The following is a 17,796-nucleotide window of genomic DNA, read 5'->3' as shown; positions in this document are numbered from 1 at the left end:
TATGCTGGTAGCGGAGTCTATTTAGCGTCACTTGAACGATCTTAAATATTAGTTTTAATGAGGAAGTGCAATTTCATTGTGACTGTTTGTCATTTCTTTTCTTTTTGTTTTCTGGTTTGTTTGCGGTTTATAAATCTAATTGCCAGTTTGCCTCTATTTGACCACAGCAAGAACTGCGATAGTGAAGCTTAACCGAAGGGGGGAGTGTATTTTCCTTCTTTTTGTATTTGTTTTATTTTTGGGTGTCACCGGCTTTAAGTATTGTTTTCTCACAGGTTTGCTGTGTGGGTTGTCCTTTCTGTGAAAGTGAGCTAATTGTGGTCTCTTGTTTAATGTGGGTAACTACTTGGTAAACTGTGAATGAGACCTATTAGATGTTTTTAATTAAATAATTTTCCTGTGAGCAATAAATATTGTACTTTTGTAAGTCACGTCTCTGTCTTTGATGCAAACCGAACCAGCAGGGTCCTTCTCATTGTGGTAATTCATTTGGTTTAAATGTCCTTTTAGTGGTATTTTTTTTTTATTATTTACTTTCCTGGGTTGAGAGGTAACCTAGGTGGCGTAGTCGGAGTTAATAATTTAGCCAAAGGTTACACATGCAATTGGTTGATGAAACATTTATTAAAATTAAGATACAATTTGTTCAAAACGAAATTCACTTTAAAGAAAGGCTTTCTACAAAGCAAAACTTAATGAAGTGGTAAAAACCATCACTCCAGATATATTGCGCATCTTATGATCCTATTTTTATTACAATTGGCTATATACACACTGTATATGTTTATTTTATCAAACATATTTGGGGCCAGTCAAGGGGTAATTAAACTGCACGATCAGTTATTGGTAATGATACGTTGTTTATTATTGCAAATGTTTATTGCTAATGTTTATTATTGCAAATGTTTTTAATTTGTTTAATAAATCTCATAATGATGGCACATCACTATATCATAGTCATAGCTTTTATTTCTATCTCAAATGATTGGCGGTCGGTCAGGGGGTACTTGGCAAAGAATCAAATACAGTTGGAAACGACATAGACCATTAATAACACAGACTGTTAACAATTGTTTTTAATTAGTATTTAAACATTCTTTTTGGCGGTTATAGAGTTCTAATGACGGTGTTCAACTATAACCGTCGGTCTCACGGTTATATACTAACCGTCACACCCCTAGTTGTACCAAAATGTCCTTTCTTAATCTCTTCTCACTTAATGGGATGTTCGCTGCCTAGGTAACGTAGGGGAACTCCCACTGCCAACGCCCCAAGTTTAGTCAGGCAAATTAAGAAAGATCATGGCTTTAGTCAACATGTTGCCTAGGCCTATTTTAATTTAGATTGTGTAGAAATTTAAAATGTTGTGTTTTTAGTTTTTTCCTTGTACATGTTAGTTAAAAATAAAACAAAAATAATCTGTAATACCATACAGTAGCCACTAGATGTCTGTATAGGCGTTTAGATAAATATTCAGGGCTGTGTGTTCCCAAGTTGTGGAAATGAGACATGATTGCTTAGTTTTAATAGGTTTTTAGCTACAACATAGTTACTTACAGCTATATGACATTTTCTTAAATAGTTTATATTTTGTTATATTTTATTTCTTAATAAACAAAAGTTTTTCAAAAATTATATTTCTTCTTGCTTGACTTTATTTATATATGTGACCTTGAAGTAATCCAAAAGTAATCAGATTACATTACTTTCATATTGTATTACTTTCATATTGTGGTACTTGGATTACGTTACTGAATACTTTTTTCATGAAGTAATTTGTAACTGTAACGGAATACATTTTTAAAGTAACCCTCCCAAGCCTGACCATACAATATGTGTGACTGTTGAGATTTTACCAACTAATCATGCACAGTTGCATTGATTTCCTACTGGGTATATTCAGTGTCACTAACAGATACTGTACTGAAGTAGTCATTATAACATTAAAACATTATAAACTAGTTCTACTAACAAATGCATGTAATGTTCAAGTAAAGGCTTATTGCACTATATTTCACTGATCACAAAAATAATTTACAATCATACTTTACTACACATCACACTTAAATTTGCAGCATTTCATAAAAGAGCAGGAAATCTTTAATTTCAGCACTTTTTATTATTTGTCAGTGTACCAACTTGCTGCACATTAACCATCTGTTTCTGCCTCAGAGTAAAATATAAAAAGGCTACTGTAAAATACATTTTAATTAAATTCTCATTGTGAGAAATACAGTTGTAATTATGAAAAATAAAGAAGCAACTTCGAGAAATATCACTTGTGTAAAACATTTTTCATCATATGATCAAGTCGGCACAGAACAGAAAACGAATCGGATCCTTTGGATTCTGCACATAATGCTGTAATATAAAGCGTTATGGAGGAGATTAGGTGGAGAAACGGTTAGAGAGACTCGGCATTAGAAACAGCACTGACGAGTAGACAAGGTAACACTGGTGTCAGGCACCAACATAAATTACACACTTTTCATAATACACATCCTATGCATATAATTATGTTCACTGTTTTGCTTTAGTTACAGTTTCATATTAAATCTAAAAGGGGAATATATTAGACTGGGGCTGTCATTATAAGCTGTCAAATGCGGCTATTGGCTATTTTAAAAAAGGGAATTGTTTGTCTGAGAGAAATTGCCATTTATCCCGCTTTTGAATTCCGTATCATAGTAGCGTGTAAAATTGTAGGAATGTGTAAAGCCCAATTTAGTTTCGATCGCGTTTGGCACGTGCGCATTATCCAGTGCAGGGGTAGGCAACCTAAGGCACGCGTGCCAACACTGGCACGCGGAGGGTTAATCGCTGGCACACAAGCAAATGCGAGAGAAGTGTATTTCATTCAGATAAAGTAGGCTAGTCTAGTTTTATACCGGTCAAATGCACTCGGGCTCCCATGATTAACATCGCGCAACATCAGCATCACACGTGCACACGGAGCGCACATGTAGGAAACCTCGTGAATTACGGCCGTTTCACGCATATTTTTTTCGACGTACATGTTAATCAATGAGTGCATAGCAGGAACAGCACAGGAGCGTCGCGTGAGCAGTGTTGCCAACTCATTTTCAGGGGAAGTTGCTAAAGGCAGATCAATTTGTTGCTAAAAGTTGCTAAATGACGTTGTGACGTCATAGCGCTATGACGTCACAACGTCATTTAGCAACTTTTAGCAACAAATTGATCTGCCTTTAGCAACATTACGTAATCGCAACGCAACACTACGCCATTATGTCATACGTGTATATTATTTGAAATGCTAATTTAGATTTGTTTGTAAAAAAAAAAAATATATATATATATATATATAGACACATGTATACATAGGCCTACATGCATACAGTATTTGTAAAAGTAATACAAATAACACTTTTTCATGATCAGATTTTTTCATTTTTAAATACAACATTGATATTGTACAGTTAAACACTTTACAATTACATTTAATGTAGGCTATTTTCTTATCAACCAATGAAACATGAAATTATTTTTCCAAAAATGTGAAATGCGTGCTACTGCTGCTGCTGCCGCCGCCCGCAGCCTCTGTGCCTGGCTATATAGACCTGTAGCCCCGCCCCTGCGCTCATTGTCTTTTGTTTTCCGGTTTTCACAGCGATTTCCACATTTCCACAGGAATTATGAATGAACCGCTCTGTCTATTTAGCTAGCTTGTACGTGTGTTGTTTGGATTAGAATCACTTTCCAAAAGTTGCTAAAAGCTGCCAAATAAATTGAAAAAATTGCTAAATTTGTTGCTAGGTGCTTTTTGAATAAAAAGTTGCTAGGGTAGTCTGAAAAGTTGCTAAATCTAGCAACAAAATTGCTAAGTTGGCAACACTGCGCGTGAGCAGCAGTGAAGCGGGGGTCTCGCCGCCGAGTCTATTTTGTCTGCGCTGCTCACGCTCAATTTAAAGCCCCATTCACACAGAGATTCCAGAAAATACACGGATAAAGTGACCCGAGATTTGACCCGGGTTCGTTTGATTTTGGTTCATTCACACTGCCAGTGATTTTCCGGAATCAGAGAGTGCGTTCTCACACAAGCCGTAGCCTACAAATCCCGTAAAGACACGTGACATCGACGTAACTTAAAATGTCTTAATTTTGCTTATGAGCTGCGATTTCTCTCTCTGATTCGATCATAAACTTGCGCATTACGTACCGTTTCACTTGCTGGCGAACGATCCCGGCTTTAGCGTCATCACTACGACACGGCATTATTACGGCTTTTGTTCACACAGCGCGCGTTCCGGGACTGAACACGGCAATGTTACTAGGTCCCCAACCCGGCATCAATCCCGGGTCGTGTTTGCATTCACACCGAAGGCAAAGCGCTGTGCGCTGGGTTCAAAGCGCTGTGTGAAAGGGGCTAAAGTGAAAGCACACTTTTGATGGACAAAATAAATATGATTCCAAACAAAAGTGCCCAAAATGCACAGAATGTGCATGTCTAGTGTGTTTTAACAAGAACTGGATTAGGTTATGTCAGAAAAGAAAATTAAGACTCAAAAATATTTATATAAAATAAACTTGTTTTTATTATTCAGTTTGGGTAAAAGGATATGGTATTTTATAAAAAAAATATATATAGAATATAAATATTTGTGTGTGCTGTAAAGAAAAAATGAAATCGGAATCGGCTAAAAAAATCGGTATCGGCAGGTCAAACTCAATGAGAAATCGGAATCGGCCTAGAAAATTGTAATCGGTGCATCTCTAGTTAGGAGTTATAAATATTATTAAATTGTCTATCTAAATCTAAAACAAATTTCAAGAGAAATATAAACATTTCTGTACTATTTCTGTGTAAGCCATTATGAAAATGTAAAATGTTTGTGTATTTATATGAGTGTGTGGGTGTGTGTATATATATATATATATATATATATATATATATATATATATATATATATATATATATATATAGGCTATGTGTGTGTTGTGGCACAGTGATGAACTTGGAAACTTAAAAATGGCACTTTATGACAAAAAGGTTGCCGACCCCTGATCCAGTGGACCTTGAAAAGAACGGTCCATTAGATAGTTCGCAAACAAAATTTTTACCTCATGCACACTGTCCACTCAGGTTTCTCCAGACGACATCTGTTCACTTGTTTTGTTTTGTTTTGTTTTAAAATACTTTATTCATCTTTTTTTTTTTTTTTACTGACATGAAACCAGTGAAAGTTCTTCACAACAATAATTTAGTCCTTAATGAATCCACAGTCCTGCAGAACTTTAGAAACAGCAGGTATTAGATCTTCGGCATAGTCATTCAGATGATCATCTCTTATAAGGTCTGTGTTTGTTGGGTATGATAATTTCATGTGGTACATGCGAGCGATGGAGTTCTTCACTCTTACTGTGTAGGGTCGAGGTTTCACAGTTTCCACCAGGCCATGTACAGTAGCCTGCAGAACTAGCCGAGGACTCACTATAATCTTGTAATTGTTGAAAGCATTAGGGATATTGGGTTTTCGCTCTGTACACTTTAAAATATTCAATCCCTGTACATTTTCCCATTTATTTTGTTCAGAATTTGTAACTTTTGCAGTGCAAGTGAATACATTATTCTCAAACTCAAAGCCCACATTAGTGCCGTACATGTTCTCAAGCTCAGGCAACAGATCCGTCCAGTTCTTCACCTTGAGAGGCAGAATGAACTCATCCATGTCATGTAGAGCCACATAGCGACTTTGGTACATGTAACGATAAACACAGTCAGTAAGTGCAGGAATTTGCCCGTAGTAATGCAGCTGACCGGGTGATAAAGCCTTCCTCCAGCCACTAGACACATTGATATGCTTTTTAATCGTCCATGGGATGATCTCCACAAAACCTCTTTTCACATAGTAGTCCAGAACCTTCTGTGTGTCTGAATCACAGTTGGTTTTATATATCACCACCCTTTGAGCACCAAGCAGTCTGAACATCTCCATCGCCTGGACTAAACCCAGCACATTCTTGTAGTCATACATGACAGAGATGCAGACTGTAAATGAATACGGGAAGACTGCTGGAACGTCTCTGTTTCTAATGGGTTGGAAGGATGTTATGCTGTTCGAGATCTCACTGGCTGTTATTGCAACATGCGTCGGTGTCGAATACGAGCTATTGATTTGGCATGTGATAGTAGCAGTGCCGTACTCAAAACCAAAGTGGTTGGAGTGAATTGTGTATTCGGCTGGTGAAGTCACGTTCCTCCCTTCGCAGCACATCACACATCTGTACGTCACCTTCTCATCACGGAGAACGATGGCAATCGTCTTTATCTCTTTCTCTCCGAAACGATGATCCATATAAGAGCCGGTCACATATGTGTGAAGGTTCCCGACTTTAATCCCAGGACCGTCCTTCACTTGAACGCCACATGCTTTAGGACCGTCCTTCACTTGAACGCCAAATGCTTTCGGAGCCGGAATGGTGTATTTGTGGTAGACGGGTTTTTGGAGGAATGGTAACTGTATAAGCATGAAAAACAAAAAGCCCAAACAAAAGATCACCAATATAATCCTCATTTTAAAAGCGATTGCTTCTGATTCACTCTTCAGTTAGTCATATTCCATCACGTTTCCCTAGGGAAAAGAAAGAAAACACATTTTATGGTTGTCTCTAATAAAGCTTTTGGCTTTAATGGACAAATGCACTTGTGGCTGGGATGTGAACTCTTGCACATAATAACCACAACACAAGAAGTTTGACTCAAAGAAACAGATTTTGAGCTGAAGCAACACAATTGTTGAATATTTCGTCACAATTTAATTTCATTGAGTTCAATACACTTCCATAAGTGTTGGGACTTATGAAACATGAACTAACACTCAGCAGTGCATTTGCATGCTTTGCATAGGATTGAACTGGGAGGGTAAGTGTTGAAATTGGGTTATATTTAAGCGTTTCTGAGTGTTTGTGGTTAGGTAGTGGGATTATTAAAAGATTATTTTTATGTTATCAAATGATTAGCCACACACACACACACACACACCAAACTGCACACAGATGTGAAAATGTAGAACACTACTATTTTGTGTCTTTTGCTTGTTCAGTGTGCAGTGGAACGTACAGGAGTTTGTCACATGTATGTCACTTTTCTGTGAGAAATACTATTTATAAATAAATTTCAGGGGTGCCAACACTTTTGGCCATGTCTGTGTGTGTGTATATTTATATATATATATATTGTGTAAGGGATAATGTACATCCAGCCGGTTGTTATCTGAGAATAAACCCCCGACAGGGACCCCGACGCGAAGCGGCATACATAAATACAGAAAGAGTCCCTGACTACAAGTGATGCAGAATGTACTCTCCAAATGTACATACCATGCACTTGCATATCAGCTTCTACCTGGAGTGCTATTTCTACCAGAAAGACTCGGGAGATAAATTGATATAACAAGCGCATGTTTATTAACAGCCCAGCAAGCATAAAAAGTTCTTTGGCGTAGGCCCCGTCCTTAGCGCGCAATGCGAGGGTAGCGGAAGCTGCATATCCTGCCTGAAGACGAAGGCAGGGGCGCAGCCGACCCCCTGGAGGTAAAGAAAGGGACCATCCTGGTGGTGGTGGGGAGGATGAAGGGGAAGGTACCATCTTGGTGGTGGTTGGGGAGGATGGAGGTAATTGGCAGCGTCAGCATCTGCAAACTCAGATAAATGTATGTACCAATCTTTTATACTGCGAGTGTTAGCACATGATTGGTTAGAAGTGAGGTAATACATGACGCGCTGATTGAGTCTTCCTGGCAGAACTTAACGCTAAAGCTTTCATTTCAGCCAACATCTCTCTTAAAGAATCATAAATTCCTTCAATAATGATGCACACGATTACTCATAAAATAAGCATTAAGAATGTTGCAATAATGAAAATATGATCCTCAAGATGACGGGATGTAGACTCCAAACTGTCTGTGTTGTTTGGACTATGGCCAGCTGTTGCAAAAAATTCAAAAAGTATTGGAAAATCCCATTTTTCATATTACAATGCACATATTAAACAAGTAAAATCATTCGAACGAAACAAAGAAAAAGAAAAAAGAAACGGCAAACAGATATTAATCATGGTACATAAAAGATCTCATCATATTTATTTAAAAAAGAAGTACATTTTCTATTATCAATTATTCTTAGTGATTTGATTAAATATTCTACTTCACATAAGAAAACTTTAAAAGTAGGATTTTTCTTAAGAAACCTTTGTTTGTGAAAGTAAAACTTTGCCACAATGATAAAGAAGTTAACAGTAGATTCTAAAGATTTGTTTGGGTTTTCAAAAAGACAAATGACATCCTTAATGTGTAGATTACCGTTCATATTAACTTTAGAAAAACAGTAAGTTATAGTTGTAAACCAATTTCCAGGCTAACAGAGCTTGTTGATAAAATCTAGCCAATGTAATGAGTAATTTACCAGTGGAGTAATTACATTTCATCAAAAAAGAAAGGCCAGCTACCCTTTATATTATTAGGGATAAAATACCACATAGAATCTGACCCAAGCAAACATCTGTTCAATCAATTAATTTTGAATGTGTTGTTAGTATCATCATAGTTCAGGATTTCAAGACCGCCCTCACTCTTTTTGTTTGCTAAAATATATTTCTTCAATTTGTGAGATTTATTATTCCAAATAAAATTTGGAGCTCTTTGTAGCCAACTATTAAAAATATATTTTGTTCCCTTTCAGTCGCTCACGTTCGATGTAACGTCGACATGACGATGTAATTGGGATCACTTCAGGGAGCCCTATCATCTTCGATTGTCTACAGAACGAGCCGATGAACGTTGGCGTGCGTGAATCGCGTCATGCACCCCGCCCCGCAGCGCGGGTATGAACAGGAAGTGGGCGCACGCACACACTGTCTTTCACTTCGGAGCTGAGCTTTCTGTTTGACTTCGGAAATTCTACAAAGACTCTAATAGCGTTGAAGACTCTCTGTTCCAGTGTTGGTGTGACGGCGCGATCAGCGAGTGGGCGCGAGCTTAAGCTCACACAACTGCTGTTTTCACAGCAAGCTTATTTCTGTGATGGTATAGGTGGGCGTTTCCCTGATAGTGTTTACAGCACTGCTGTACACTGTGGCCATTCCCTGGGTGCCTCAGCTCAGTAGTGGGAAGAGTATTTTTCTTTTCTTTCTTTTTCTTCACAAAAGTAAAACACAACCGTGACCCTGCGTCAGTTTCGGCCTCAATAGTAGTCACTCATGTTTGGGCATTCAGCATGCTGAGGCAGCTTTTGTGAATAGTTCATGTTCCCACTCCTCCTGATGACCAGATGTCTATCGCAGCCTCGGAGGGGAGCTTCGCTCCTCTAGAGATGAAGATCCGGCTGTGTTACCCACTTCGGGGAGTGTAGCGTTGCCCGAGTCCGATCCAGAGTGGGCAGCTATGCTTTCCTGGGCCACCGAGAAGGTCGGGCTTGAGTGGAACTCTCCACCACGTCCCGAACCTTCTCGGTTGGACGATTGGTTTGATGATTGGTCAAACTCACCCCCGGGCAGAGGATCTCTTTTCTCGGTATGGAATTGGACCCGATTAACATGACAGCGTGCCTCACCGAGGCCCGTGTCCTGTCAGTGTTGAACTGCGTGAGCTCCCTCAGACGCAGGACAGCGGCTCCACTGAAACTGTTTCAGAGGCTCCTGGGGCATATGGCATCTGCAGCCACGGTAACGTCTGCAGCAGCAGTACATCTTGCGCTGAGTCACTTCAAAACACCGCTACTAGGCAAGCATGTACTGATCCGTACGGACCGCACTGCGACCGTTGCGTACAACAATCGCCAAGGTGGTCTACGCTCCTGCCTCATGTCACAACTCGCCCGCCATCTCCTCCTCTGGAGTCAGAAGCATCTGAGGTCGCTTCGTGCCGTTTACATTCCGGGCCTGCTCAACCGTGCAGCCAAAGAGCTCTCACGGCAGCAGGTACTACCGGGAGAATGGCGACTCCATCCCCAGGTGGTCCAGCTGATTTTCAGGCTCTTCGGGACCGCACAGGTAGATCTGTTTGCCGCCCCGGACACGTCTTACTGCCAGTTGTTCTATTCCCTGACCGAGGGGACCCTCGGAACGGATGCTCTTGCACACAGCTGGCCCCGGGGCCTATGCAAGTATGCGTTTCCCCCAGTGAGCCTTCTTGCACAGACCTTGTGCAAAGTCAGGGAGGACGAGGAGCAGGTCTTGCTAGTTGCACCGTATTGGCCCAACCGGACCTGGTTCCCGGAACTAGTGCTCCTTGCGACAGCCCCTCCCTGGCCCATTCCTCTGAGAGAGGACCTGCTCTCTCAGAGACAGGGCACCCTATGGCACCCGCATCCAGACCTCTGGAAACTCCATGTCTGTTCCCTGGACGGGACGCGGAGGTTCTAGGTGACCTACCCCAAGTGGTAGTTAACACCATCATTTCCGCTAGAGCCCCCTCTACGTGGCGCCTCTATGCGTTGAAGTGGAACCTGTTTGTTGACTGGTGTTCTTCTCACGAGGAGAACCCCCCGATCTTGCTCGATCAGAGCCGTGCTTTCCTTCCTGCAAGAAGGGTTGGAGCGAAGGCTGTCTCCCTCCACCATTAAAGTGTATGTTGCGCTATTGCCGCACATCACAATGCAGTTGAAGGAAAGTCGCTGGGAAAGCACAACCTTATCATCTAAATCCGTCTCGCCCGCTTCTCTATACTCTCTTGGGATTTGTCTCTAGTCCTTTCGGCACTTCAGAGAACACCCTTTGAGCCTTTGCAGTCAACGGAGTTAAAAATTCTGTCCTGTAAAACAGTACTCGTGGTTACATTGGCCTCTATCAAGAGGGTAGGGGACCTGCATTCATTTTCGGTTGACGAATCGTGCCTAGAATTCGGCCCGGCTAACTCTCATGTGATCCTGGGACCCCGGCCCGGATACGTGCCCAAGGTTCCTACCACTCCCTTCCGGGACCAGGTAGTGAACCTGCAAGCGCTGCCTTCGGAGGAGGCAGACCCAGCCCTGGCTTTTCTTTGTCCCGTTCGTGCTCTGCGTCTGTACGTGGACAGAACGCAAAGCCTCAGGACCTCAGATCAGCTCTTCATCTGTCTTGGGCGACAGAAATGGACTCCTACTGTACCCTTATTTCTGATAGTGTACGTGTGACAAACTCCTGTACGCTCCACTGCACACTGAACAAGCAAAAGACACAAGATTGTAGTGTTTTACATATTTCACATCTGTGTGCAGTTTGGCGTGTGTGTGGCTAATCATTTGAGGTTTGTGTGTAGAGTAATTTTTTGGAAGAGTTAAAATAGTGTTTACTTTTGCAAGAGATGTCTGATGTTTTTCATGTTGTGTGTGTTTCGTGGTTTTGTTTAGCCTACTACTTTTGCCATCAGATATTTTAATTTAATACCATTGCACTACAAAAAAATGTCAATGAAAAAGGGGAAATGCCAGACAATATAAAGTAAGTTTAGCCTTCCTCATGAAAACATTGTGACAGAACTGATAAGCATTCATCAAAAAGCACAGATCATAATCCTTTAAGCTCTTCAGATATGACTTGCTGACACGGGTTAATTTCAGCACAAACACCTGGCAGGAGTTTTCAGCGAACGGTTTCATGTGCCATGATAAGTGTCTTTGCTCTGCAACATGCAAACGACTCAAGTACAAGTGTCAAAGACAAGCAAAAAAAAAAAAAGAAAACAGTTTGCTCCCTGTCCTCATCAAACCTACACAGGCTATTCATTTACTTATTTGAACTATCATTGTAAAATAAATACTGACTAGCCTTTAGGCCTGTGACCATTATCCAGTGTATTTTCATATTTGGGGTCAAACTGAAAAGAAAAAAAAGAGGCCGTGCTTCACTGCTATACTGTGTACACCAGTCAGAGAAAGTCATTGAAAATGCGAGCATTTACTCAGATTTTATGGTCAGCCGTGACTTGTTCACGATACTTGTTGGAGGAATCATTTTACAGCGCATCACATAACCGACGAGCTTAGAGGAAATTACAAGATTAGTTCGATTTGCTTTTCAAAAACAACTTGTTTAACACAAAATACTTCTCTTCTCATTTTTCACTACTTATGGGCCACAAGAGAAATATTAAGAAAATAAATGAAGACAGTTATAGCCTACCGTTATCAGCACAGTGAAGTAGATTCAGCTTTCATCGTCTCTGAGAGAACATGCACCGTTAGTTCAGCGTCAGATGTTTTTACTTTCACTTTCTGTAGTGAATCATGGACTAAGGTTTGAGACTTCTACGCCGGCATAACTCTAGAGCAAAGTTTGCACATTGCTTGTGTGATGTCCACTGGCTCGCCTTCATGGTTTAAAATGTAAATATTTCCAACATTGTGCAACAATTTTTTTTAAAGATTGTAAACTTTTCAGGGACTGAGCCCGAAACATCAGGGGCCGGGGCTTGGTGAGAAGATAATATGATTTGATACAGCGTATAATGTATTTGTAGGCCTATATGTAAATAGCTCATTTCTGACACAACAACAACAACAACAAACATAGAAAAAAATGGCTGTTATTGTTTTGTCAAGAAAGAATGAGTATTCACTTAAAGTTCCTCCATGTTAAGAAATTCCTGAAGAGGGCAGTGCAGTGTGATGGCTGAACTGGAACCTGATAGGTTGTGTTTCCAGGGGGAACAGTATAGTGGTGCACCTCTGAGAGCACATGCAGGGCAAAGAGTATAGAAGCCCAAGAGGCGAAACTCAATAGAACGCTCCATAGCAACAGTTGCCCCCATGACGTGACGGCGCGGCCGCCATTATGGACTGAAATCTGAAGGAAAATGCCGAAAAATAATGGGAGTCAATGGCACTGAACCAACTTAACATAACAAAAACTTAACATAACTTAATTTTGTAGACACCCATATCTAAATATGAAAACAATTTAAAATACATTAATGAGGATGACCGACGTTAAATGACAGAAAATGTTACGTTTATGTGTTGGTTATGCATGGCCTAATTACCCTTAGGAAAATAGCATTTTGGGACAAAATATTACTATAGAAGGACTATAAGACTACTATAGAAATACTATAGCGGCTCGTATTCCTATAAGATTACTATAATATTTTGTCCCAAAATACTATAAGATTCCTATAGTACTTTTTCGTAAGGGTATGTCCCCCACCGAATCGGCTTCATTAGCCTACCACTTACGGTTTGCAAAGATACAATTATAAAATTACTGCAAACCTTTAATCTATCAATATTTATGTTCTATTATGCATTTTCCTTGTTATATGAATAACAGAAATTCATGAAATAATATATATGCAGACACACAGTAATAAGATATTTATTCAAATGTTGATTTTGAAATTAGTGAACATCACCATATATATGATTTGGAAAAATAAATAAATAAATAAACAAACAAACAAATAAATAAATAAAATTATAAATGAACATTTCTAAAGACAGTTAATCTTTTACATAGAATATCACAAAAATATTAACAACTTGTTTTTTCAACATCTTCAGTGAAAGTGCACACAGTGAACGTTTCAATGGCAAGAACAAAAACAATCTGTGAATGTCCTATTACAGGCGGAAAGGTACAAAAAAGATGTGCAATCTAGCAAGTGCACACATGAACTATAAACAGTACTAAAATGGAAGTGGTGCCATAAGATCTCAGTAATTAATCAGACACCACCATCTATTGTGTGTGCATTTGTGTATGAGAGGTTTTTTTTTTTTTTTTTTTTTTTTTGTGAGAGAAGAGGCATTGATTTTGCCATTGACTGGCGCTAACGATTTCAGCAGCTTTCAGTCCATAATGGCGGACGCGCCGCCGCAGCGCCATCTACAGACTGTTACCCATAACACAACAGAGTTTCGCCTCTTGGGCTTCTATACTCTTTGTGCAGGGGGAAAGGTTTAGAGAAGGCCTCTTCATTGATTAACAAGTGCTGCCTCTCAATTTGCCTATACTGCATTTAAAAGTTAATGGCTAAACAGATCTTTACAAAAGCCACATTGTTATTGCAGATTTAATATAACATGGATAACATTACATAAATATTTTGTTTATCAGGTTAAACTTTGATAAGTCACTCAAACCTTTATCTAAGGCCCTGTCCCAAATGGCACACTTCATATGCACTTTCGGTCTTGTGGACTTACAATGGCTGCGCGTGCGCGTGTCCGTTAAGTCCGTGAGACCGTAGTGCCATTTGGGACAGGGCCTAAACCTCTCACCATCGGGTCGGGCCATTTTTGTAGTTCCTCCTCCAAAGCACAATGGATTGTGGGTAATATTAGCTGTTATAGTGAGCATGGATCGATCCACACTTCGAAAATCCACCGGAAATAGTAGACCATCTGGGGACTTCTGGCATACTCTTTTCAACATACTGGCTATGCTTTGGGACACACTTATTTTAATCTCACATACTGTTTAGGACTGATAGTATGGACATTGAGACGCAGGGACGGACTTTCACACATTAAGCTCAAATTCAAGCTTGACGATGCAACTGGTATGAACATTAACTATTTAAATTATGTTGATGTAAAATTCAACTTCAACTTTCAACAATTTCAACTTTGAAGTTGTAAAATGTCAGTATTGTGTTTCAGCTTATTTGATGGAATTTGCTACAGTACTGATTGATGCTAAGCTTTGTATGATTTGGGTTGAACAATTATTTGAGTTTTAAAGGTGTGCTTTAAGTTTGTTAACATTTATAATGTATTGTCAAGGCATTTGATTTAGTTGATTATAGTTAATATGCTGATGGTGAATGAGATGTTAAATGTTAGTTTAAATAATACCTTTATTTTTATCAATGCATATTTGTTTGGTTTCAATCTACCTTTTAAAGATTATCAACCTACTGCAACTACTGTACTGCTGCTTCTACTATTACTTCTGGCAATACCTCTGCAAACAGAAGAAAAAAAAATAGTAAAGCTCAATGCCGTTTCAAGTTTGGGCAGAGCTGTAACAAAAATCTGGAAAACTTGACAGTTATTCATATTTTTATATATTGTTGTCCTAATGTATAAATACACACACACACACACACACACACACACACACACACACACACACACACACACACACACACACACACAGACACAGACACACCACAAATGTTGAGTTTCAATGTTTTATGGGGACATTCCATAGACATAATGATTTTATACTGTACAAACTGTATATTCTACAAAATATTCTACTCTCGTTTTGAGGAGAACTGGGTAGTAGCTCGTTGTCTAGGTTACTGTGATTGTAAATAGGTGTCGTTTGTGTTTTTACAACGTTTAGCTCAAGAATATCGATCCGGGAAGTTCGAATAGCCTATGTGAATATATTGCCAACTTCACTGAACTCCTTGAGTTAAGCACTGACCGCATTTCTTTATATTTGAGTCCAAGTTCAAACACTATGAACCGCTCCATTAACGTGCTAACATTAGTACAGCTGTTCTGTGGCTGTACGACTCAAAAAACACATAAATAACGCTTAATTTCAGTATTTTCTCTCCTGATCCAGCCCTATAGCCCAGTTTCTGTTAATGCTACAAAAAACGATAAGTAGTTTCAACTAAACTAGTGAACTACAGATAGATCGGACACGATTAAATTAAGTAGAAACAAAATGTACTGCAATTGTGTTGCTTTAACTAATTTTAATGAAAAGCAGCAAAAATCTCTTTTGCATTCAATACAATTCAATACACTTATTTTCCACAAGGGTTCACTTGTCCTGAGAACACAGTGCAACCTTTCAGATAAAATCACTCTTCATTATATAGTTGATTCTGGTCTGAATGCATGTCAGTGTGGTTTTGGTCAGTTTTTGCAGAACACAACAGTAAGAATATGATGTCATTGTAATTGTAATTTTAATAATCATTTAAAAAAAAAGATTATAATTTAAGATGGTTTTAAACTAGTTTGAAACCAACATGTTAAAATTTTAGAGGGCATGTGATGGCCTATATTCGTTCACCCAACATAACATCTTTCAGTTCCTCAAATAATGTGAGTGTACTTGTGTTGGTGCAGCTGTTAATATTCACATCTCACCAATACATGATGATTAAAGTAGTGTCTGCCATGAACTCTTCACACGGTTCATTATAACAGGAAGTTCTGTACTCAGGAAATAATGGGTGGGGTGTGTGTGTGTGTGTGTGTGTGTGTGTGTGTGTGTGTGTGTGTGTGTGTGTGTGTGTGTGTGTGTGTGTGTGTGTGTGTGTGTGTGTGTGTGTGTGTGTGTGTGTGTGTGTGTGTGTGTGTGTGTGTGTGTGTGTGTGTGTGTGTGTGTGTGTGTGTGTGTGTGTTTATTTATAGTCTCTTGTGTGAGATGCTGCCGCTTGACTCTTTAGTTCACAGCAAACATGGCAAGCAGAATTAAATGTGTTTCACAAAGATCTTTCAGTCCCAGTTTGTCTGTAATGTTTGTTACAGTATTCTACAGGAAGATAGCGCTGTCGCCATTTTGCCTACATCTGTTAAGATTACACATGCAACATTTTTAACCGTCCCTAGTGTAAAAGAAGAACACTCTCGCATACTTTTAAAAAGAATTTTAACATTGATTACTTTTAAAGTGTATACTTAAGTGTGAACCAATTGTATGAAACAGCTTCACAGACATTCTTTTCAACCACACAGTTTCAGTATTTCTATATTACACTAATTCAAATTATCACAGAAGAACTGGGATAAAAGTTTATAGTTTTGTAAGACTTGATTTTCCTGCTAAGACAAAAGCTGAGATCAAACTCACCCTGCAATAAAGCAGTAAAACGCACCCTGGAGAGAAGACCTTAGAGAAAGAGCACAGGACATGTCCAAACTTTTCTCCTTCCTTATCTGTGCACCCTCCTCTCCCTTCCTTTCCCCCTGATTCAAGTCACTAAAAGTACACTGAGAAAATCTACATACTATATATTATGTATCTTTTGAATCTATTGTTGTTTCCCTTTTATGTTTGGTATCATTCAGATGTGATACATTACAAGTCTAAATTCAATTGCTGTTGCCTGTAAGAAACAAAGACTTTCCAAAGACTTCTTTTGCACTCAAATTACTTATGAATGGGGGAAATTCATGTCAGATTTTGTTTCTGATTTGAAATAGTTTTTTTTAATTGTGAGCTCAGCAAACGTTTCGAGATTTCGGGATTCCCCCATGCAAGATAGGAGTTAATGCAAAACTAATAAAATCAAATATTTACCTTGATCGTGTGGCATATTTGTACATCAGGAACATCTCAGAATGACCAGATCTATTTGTTTTAATCGTTTAGTGTAGCCCTGAGATTTTAAGGCACTTTAATGGGCGATTGTACGGAGCCCCTAAAGGGACATGCTGGTTCCCTTGCGAAGCCTGTTGTGAGCTCGATCGGATCTATGTCTCGGACATACGCTTCCTGACACTGACCAGTGTCTCAGAGCTCCGTACGTTAACAATGGAGCGGTTCATAGTGTGTGAACTTGGACTCAAATATAAAGACATGCGGTCAGTCATTACTTTACTCCAGGAGTTCAGTAGAGCTGGCAATATATTCACAGATTCGAACTTCCCAGATCAATATATTTGTGAGCTAAATGTTGTTAAAACACAATTGACACCCATTTACAATCATAGTAACGTCCACAACGGTAACACTTTATAATAACGTTCAGTTGTAAGTCATTTATAAGTGGTTAGTTAAAGATGAACTAATTATTTATGAAACATCACTATGCGTTCATAAATGATTAATAAGTGATATGTAAATTATTTTATGTATGTTTTGTAGATTCAGTTATTAGTCCTTTTCAATTG

General features: G+C 39.1%; 1 protein-coding gene across 3 annotated transcripts; it reads right to left on the bottom strand.

The window, feature by feature from the left end:
* Window positions 1-5,121: 5,121 nt before the first annotated feature.
* LOC309507818 (beta-1,4-galactosyltransferase galt-1-like) lies at window positions 5,122-17,224 on the bottom strand. Of its 3 annotated transcripts, none has more exons than XM_082182253.1 (2): window positions 17,204-17,224; window positions 5,122-6,590 (listed from the first exon to the last, which is right to left on the bottom strand). In XM_082182253.1, exon 2 carries the CDS (start codon window positions 6,531-6,533, stop codon window positions 5,220-5,222), a length of 1,314 nt encoding a protein of 437 aa, XP_082038379.1. In that variant the 5' UTR covers window positions 6,534-6,590; window positions 17,204-17,224; the 3' UTR covers window positions 5,122-5,219. The 3 variants fall into 3 exon arrangements, with proteins under 3 accessions (XP_082038379.1, XP_082038378.1, XP_082038377.1); XM_082182252.1 differs by lacking the exon at window positions 17,204-17,224 and adding an exon at window positions 16,754-16,953; XM_082182251.1 differs by lacking the exon at window positions 17,204-17,224 and adding an exon at window positions 12,116-12,280.
* Window positions 17,225-17,796: the final 572 nt, after the last annotated feature.

The sequence above is a fragment of the Leuciscus leuciscus genome (assembly GCF_965113295.1).
Source record: "Leuciscus leuciscus genome assembly, chromosome: 10".
Taxonomy (NCBI): domain Eukaryota; kingdom Metazoa; phylum Chordata; class Actinopteri; order Cypriniformes; family Leuciscidae; genus Leuciscus; species Leuciscus leuciscus.
This window is presented reverse-complemented; position numbering and strand designations above follow the sequence as displayed.

Excerpts from the sequence above, each read along its gene's own strand:
- LOC309507818 (XM_082182253.1), bottom strand. The coding sequence starts at position 6,533 with ATGAGGATTATATTGGTGATCTTTTGTTTGGGCTTTTTGTTTTTCATG.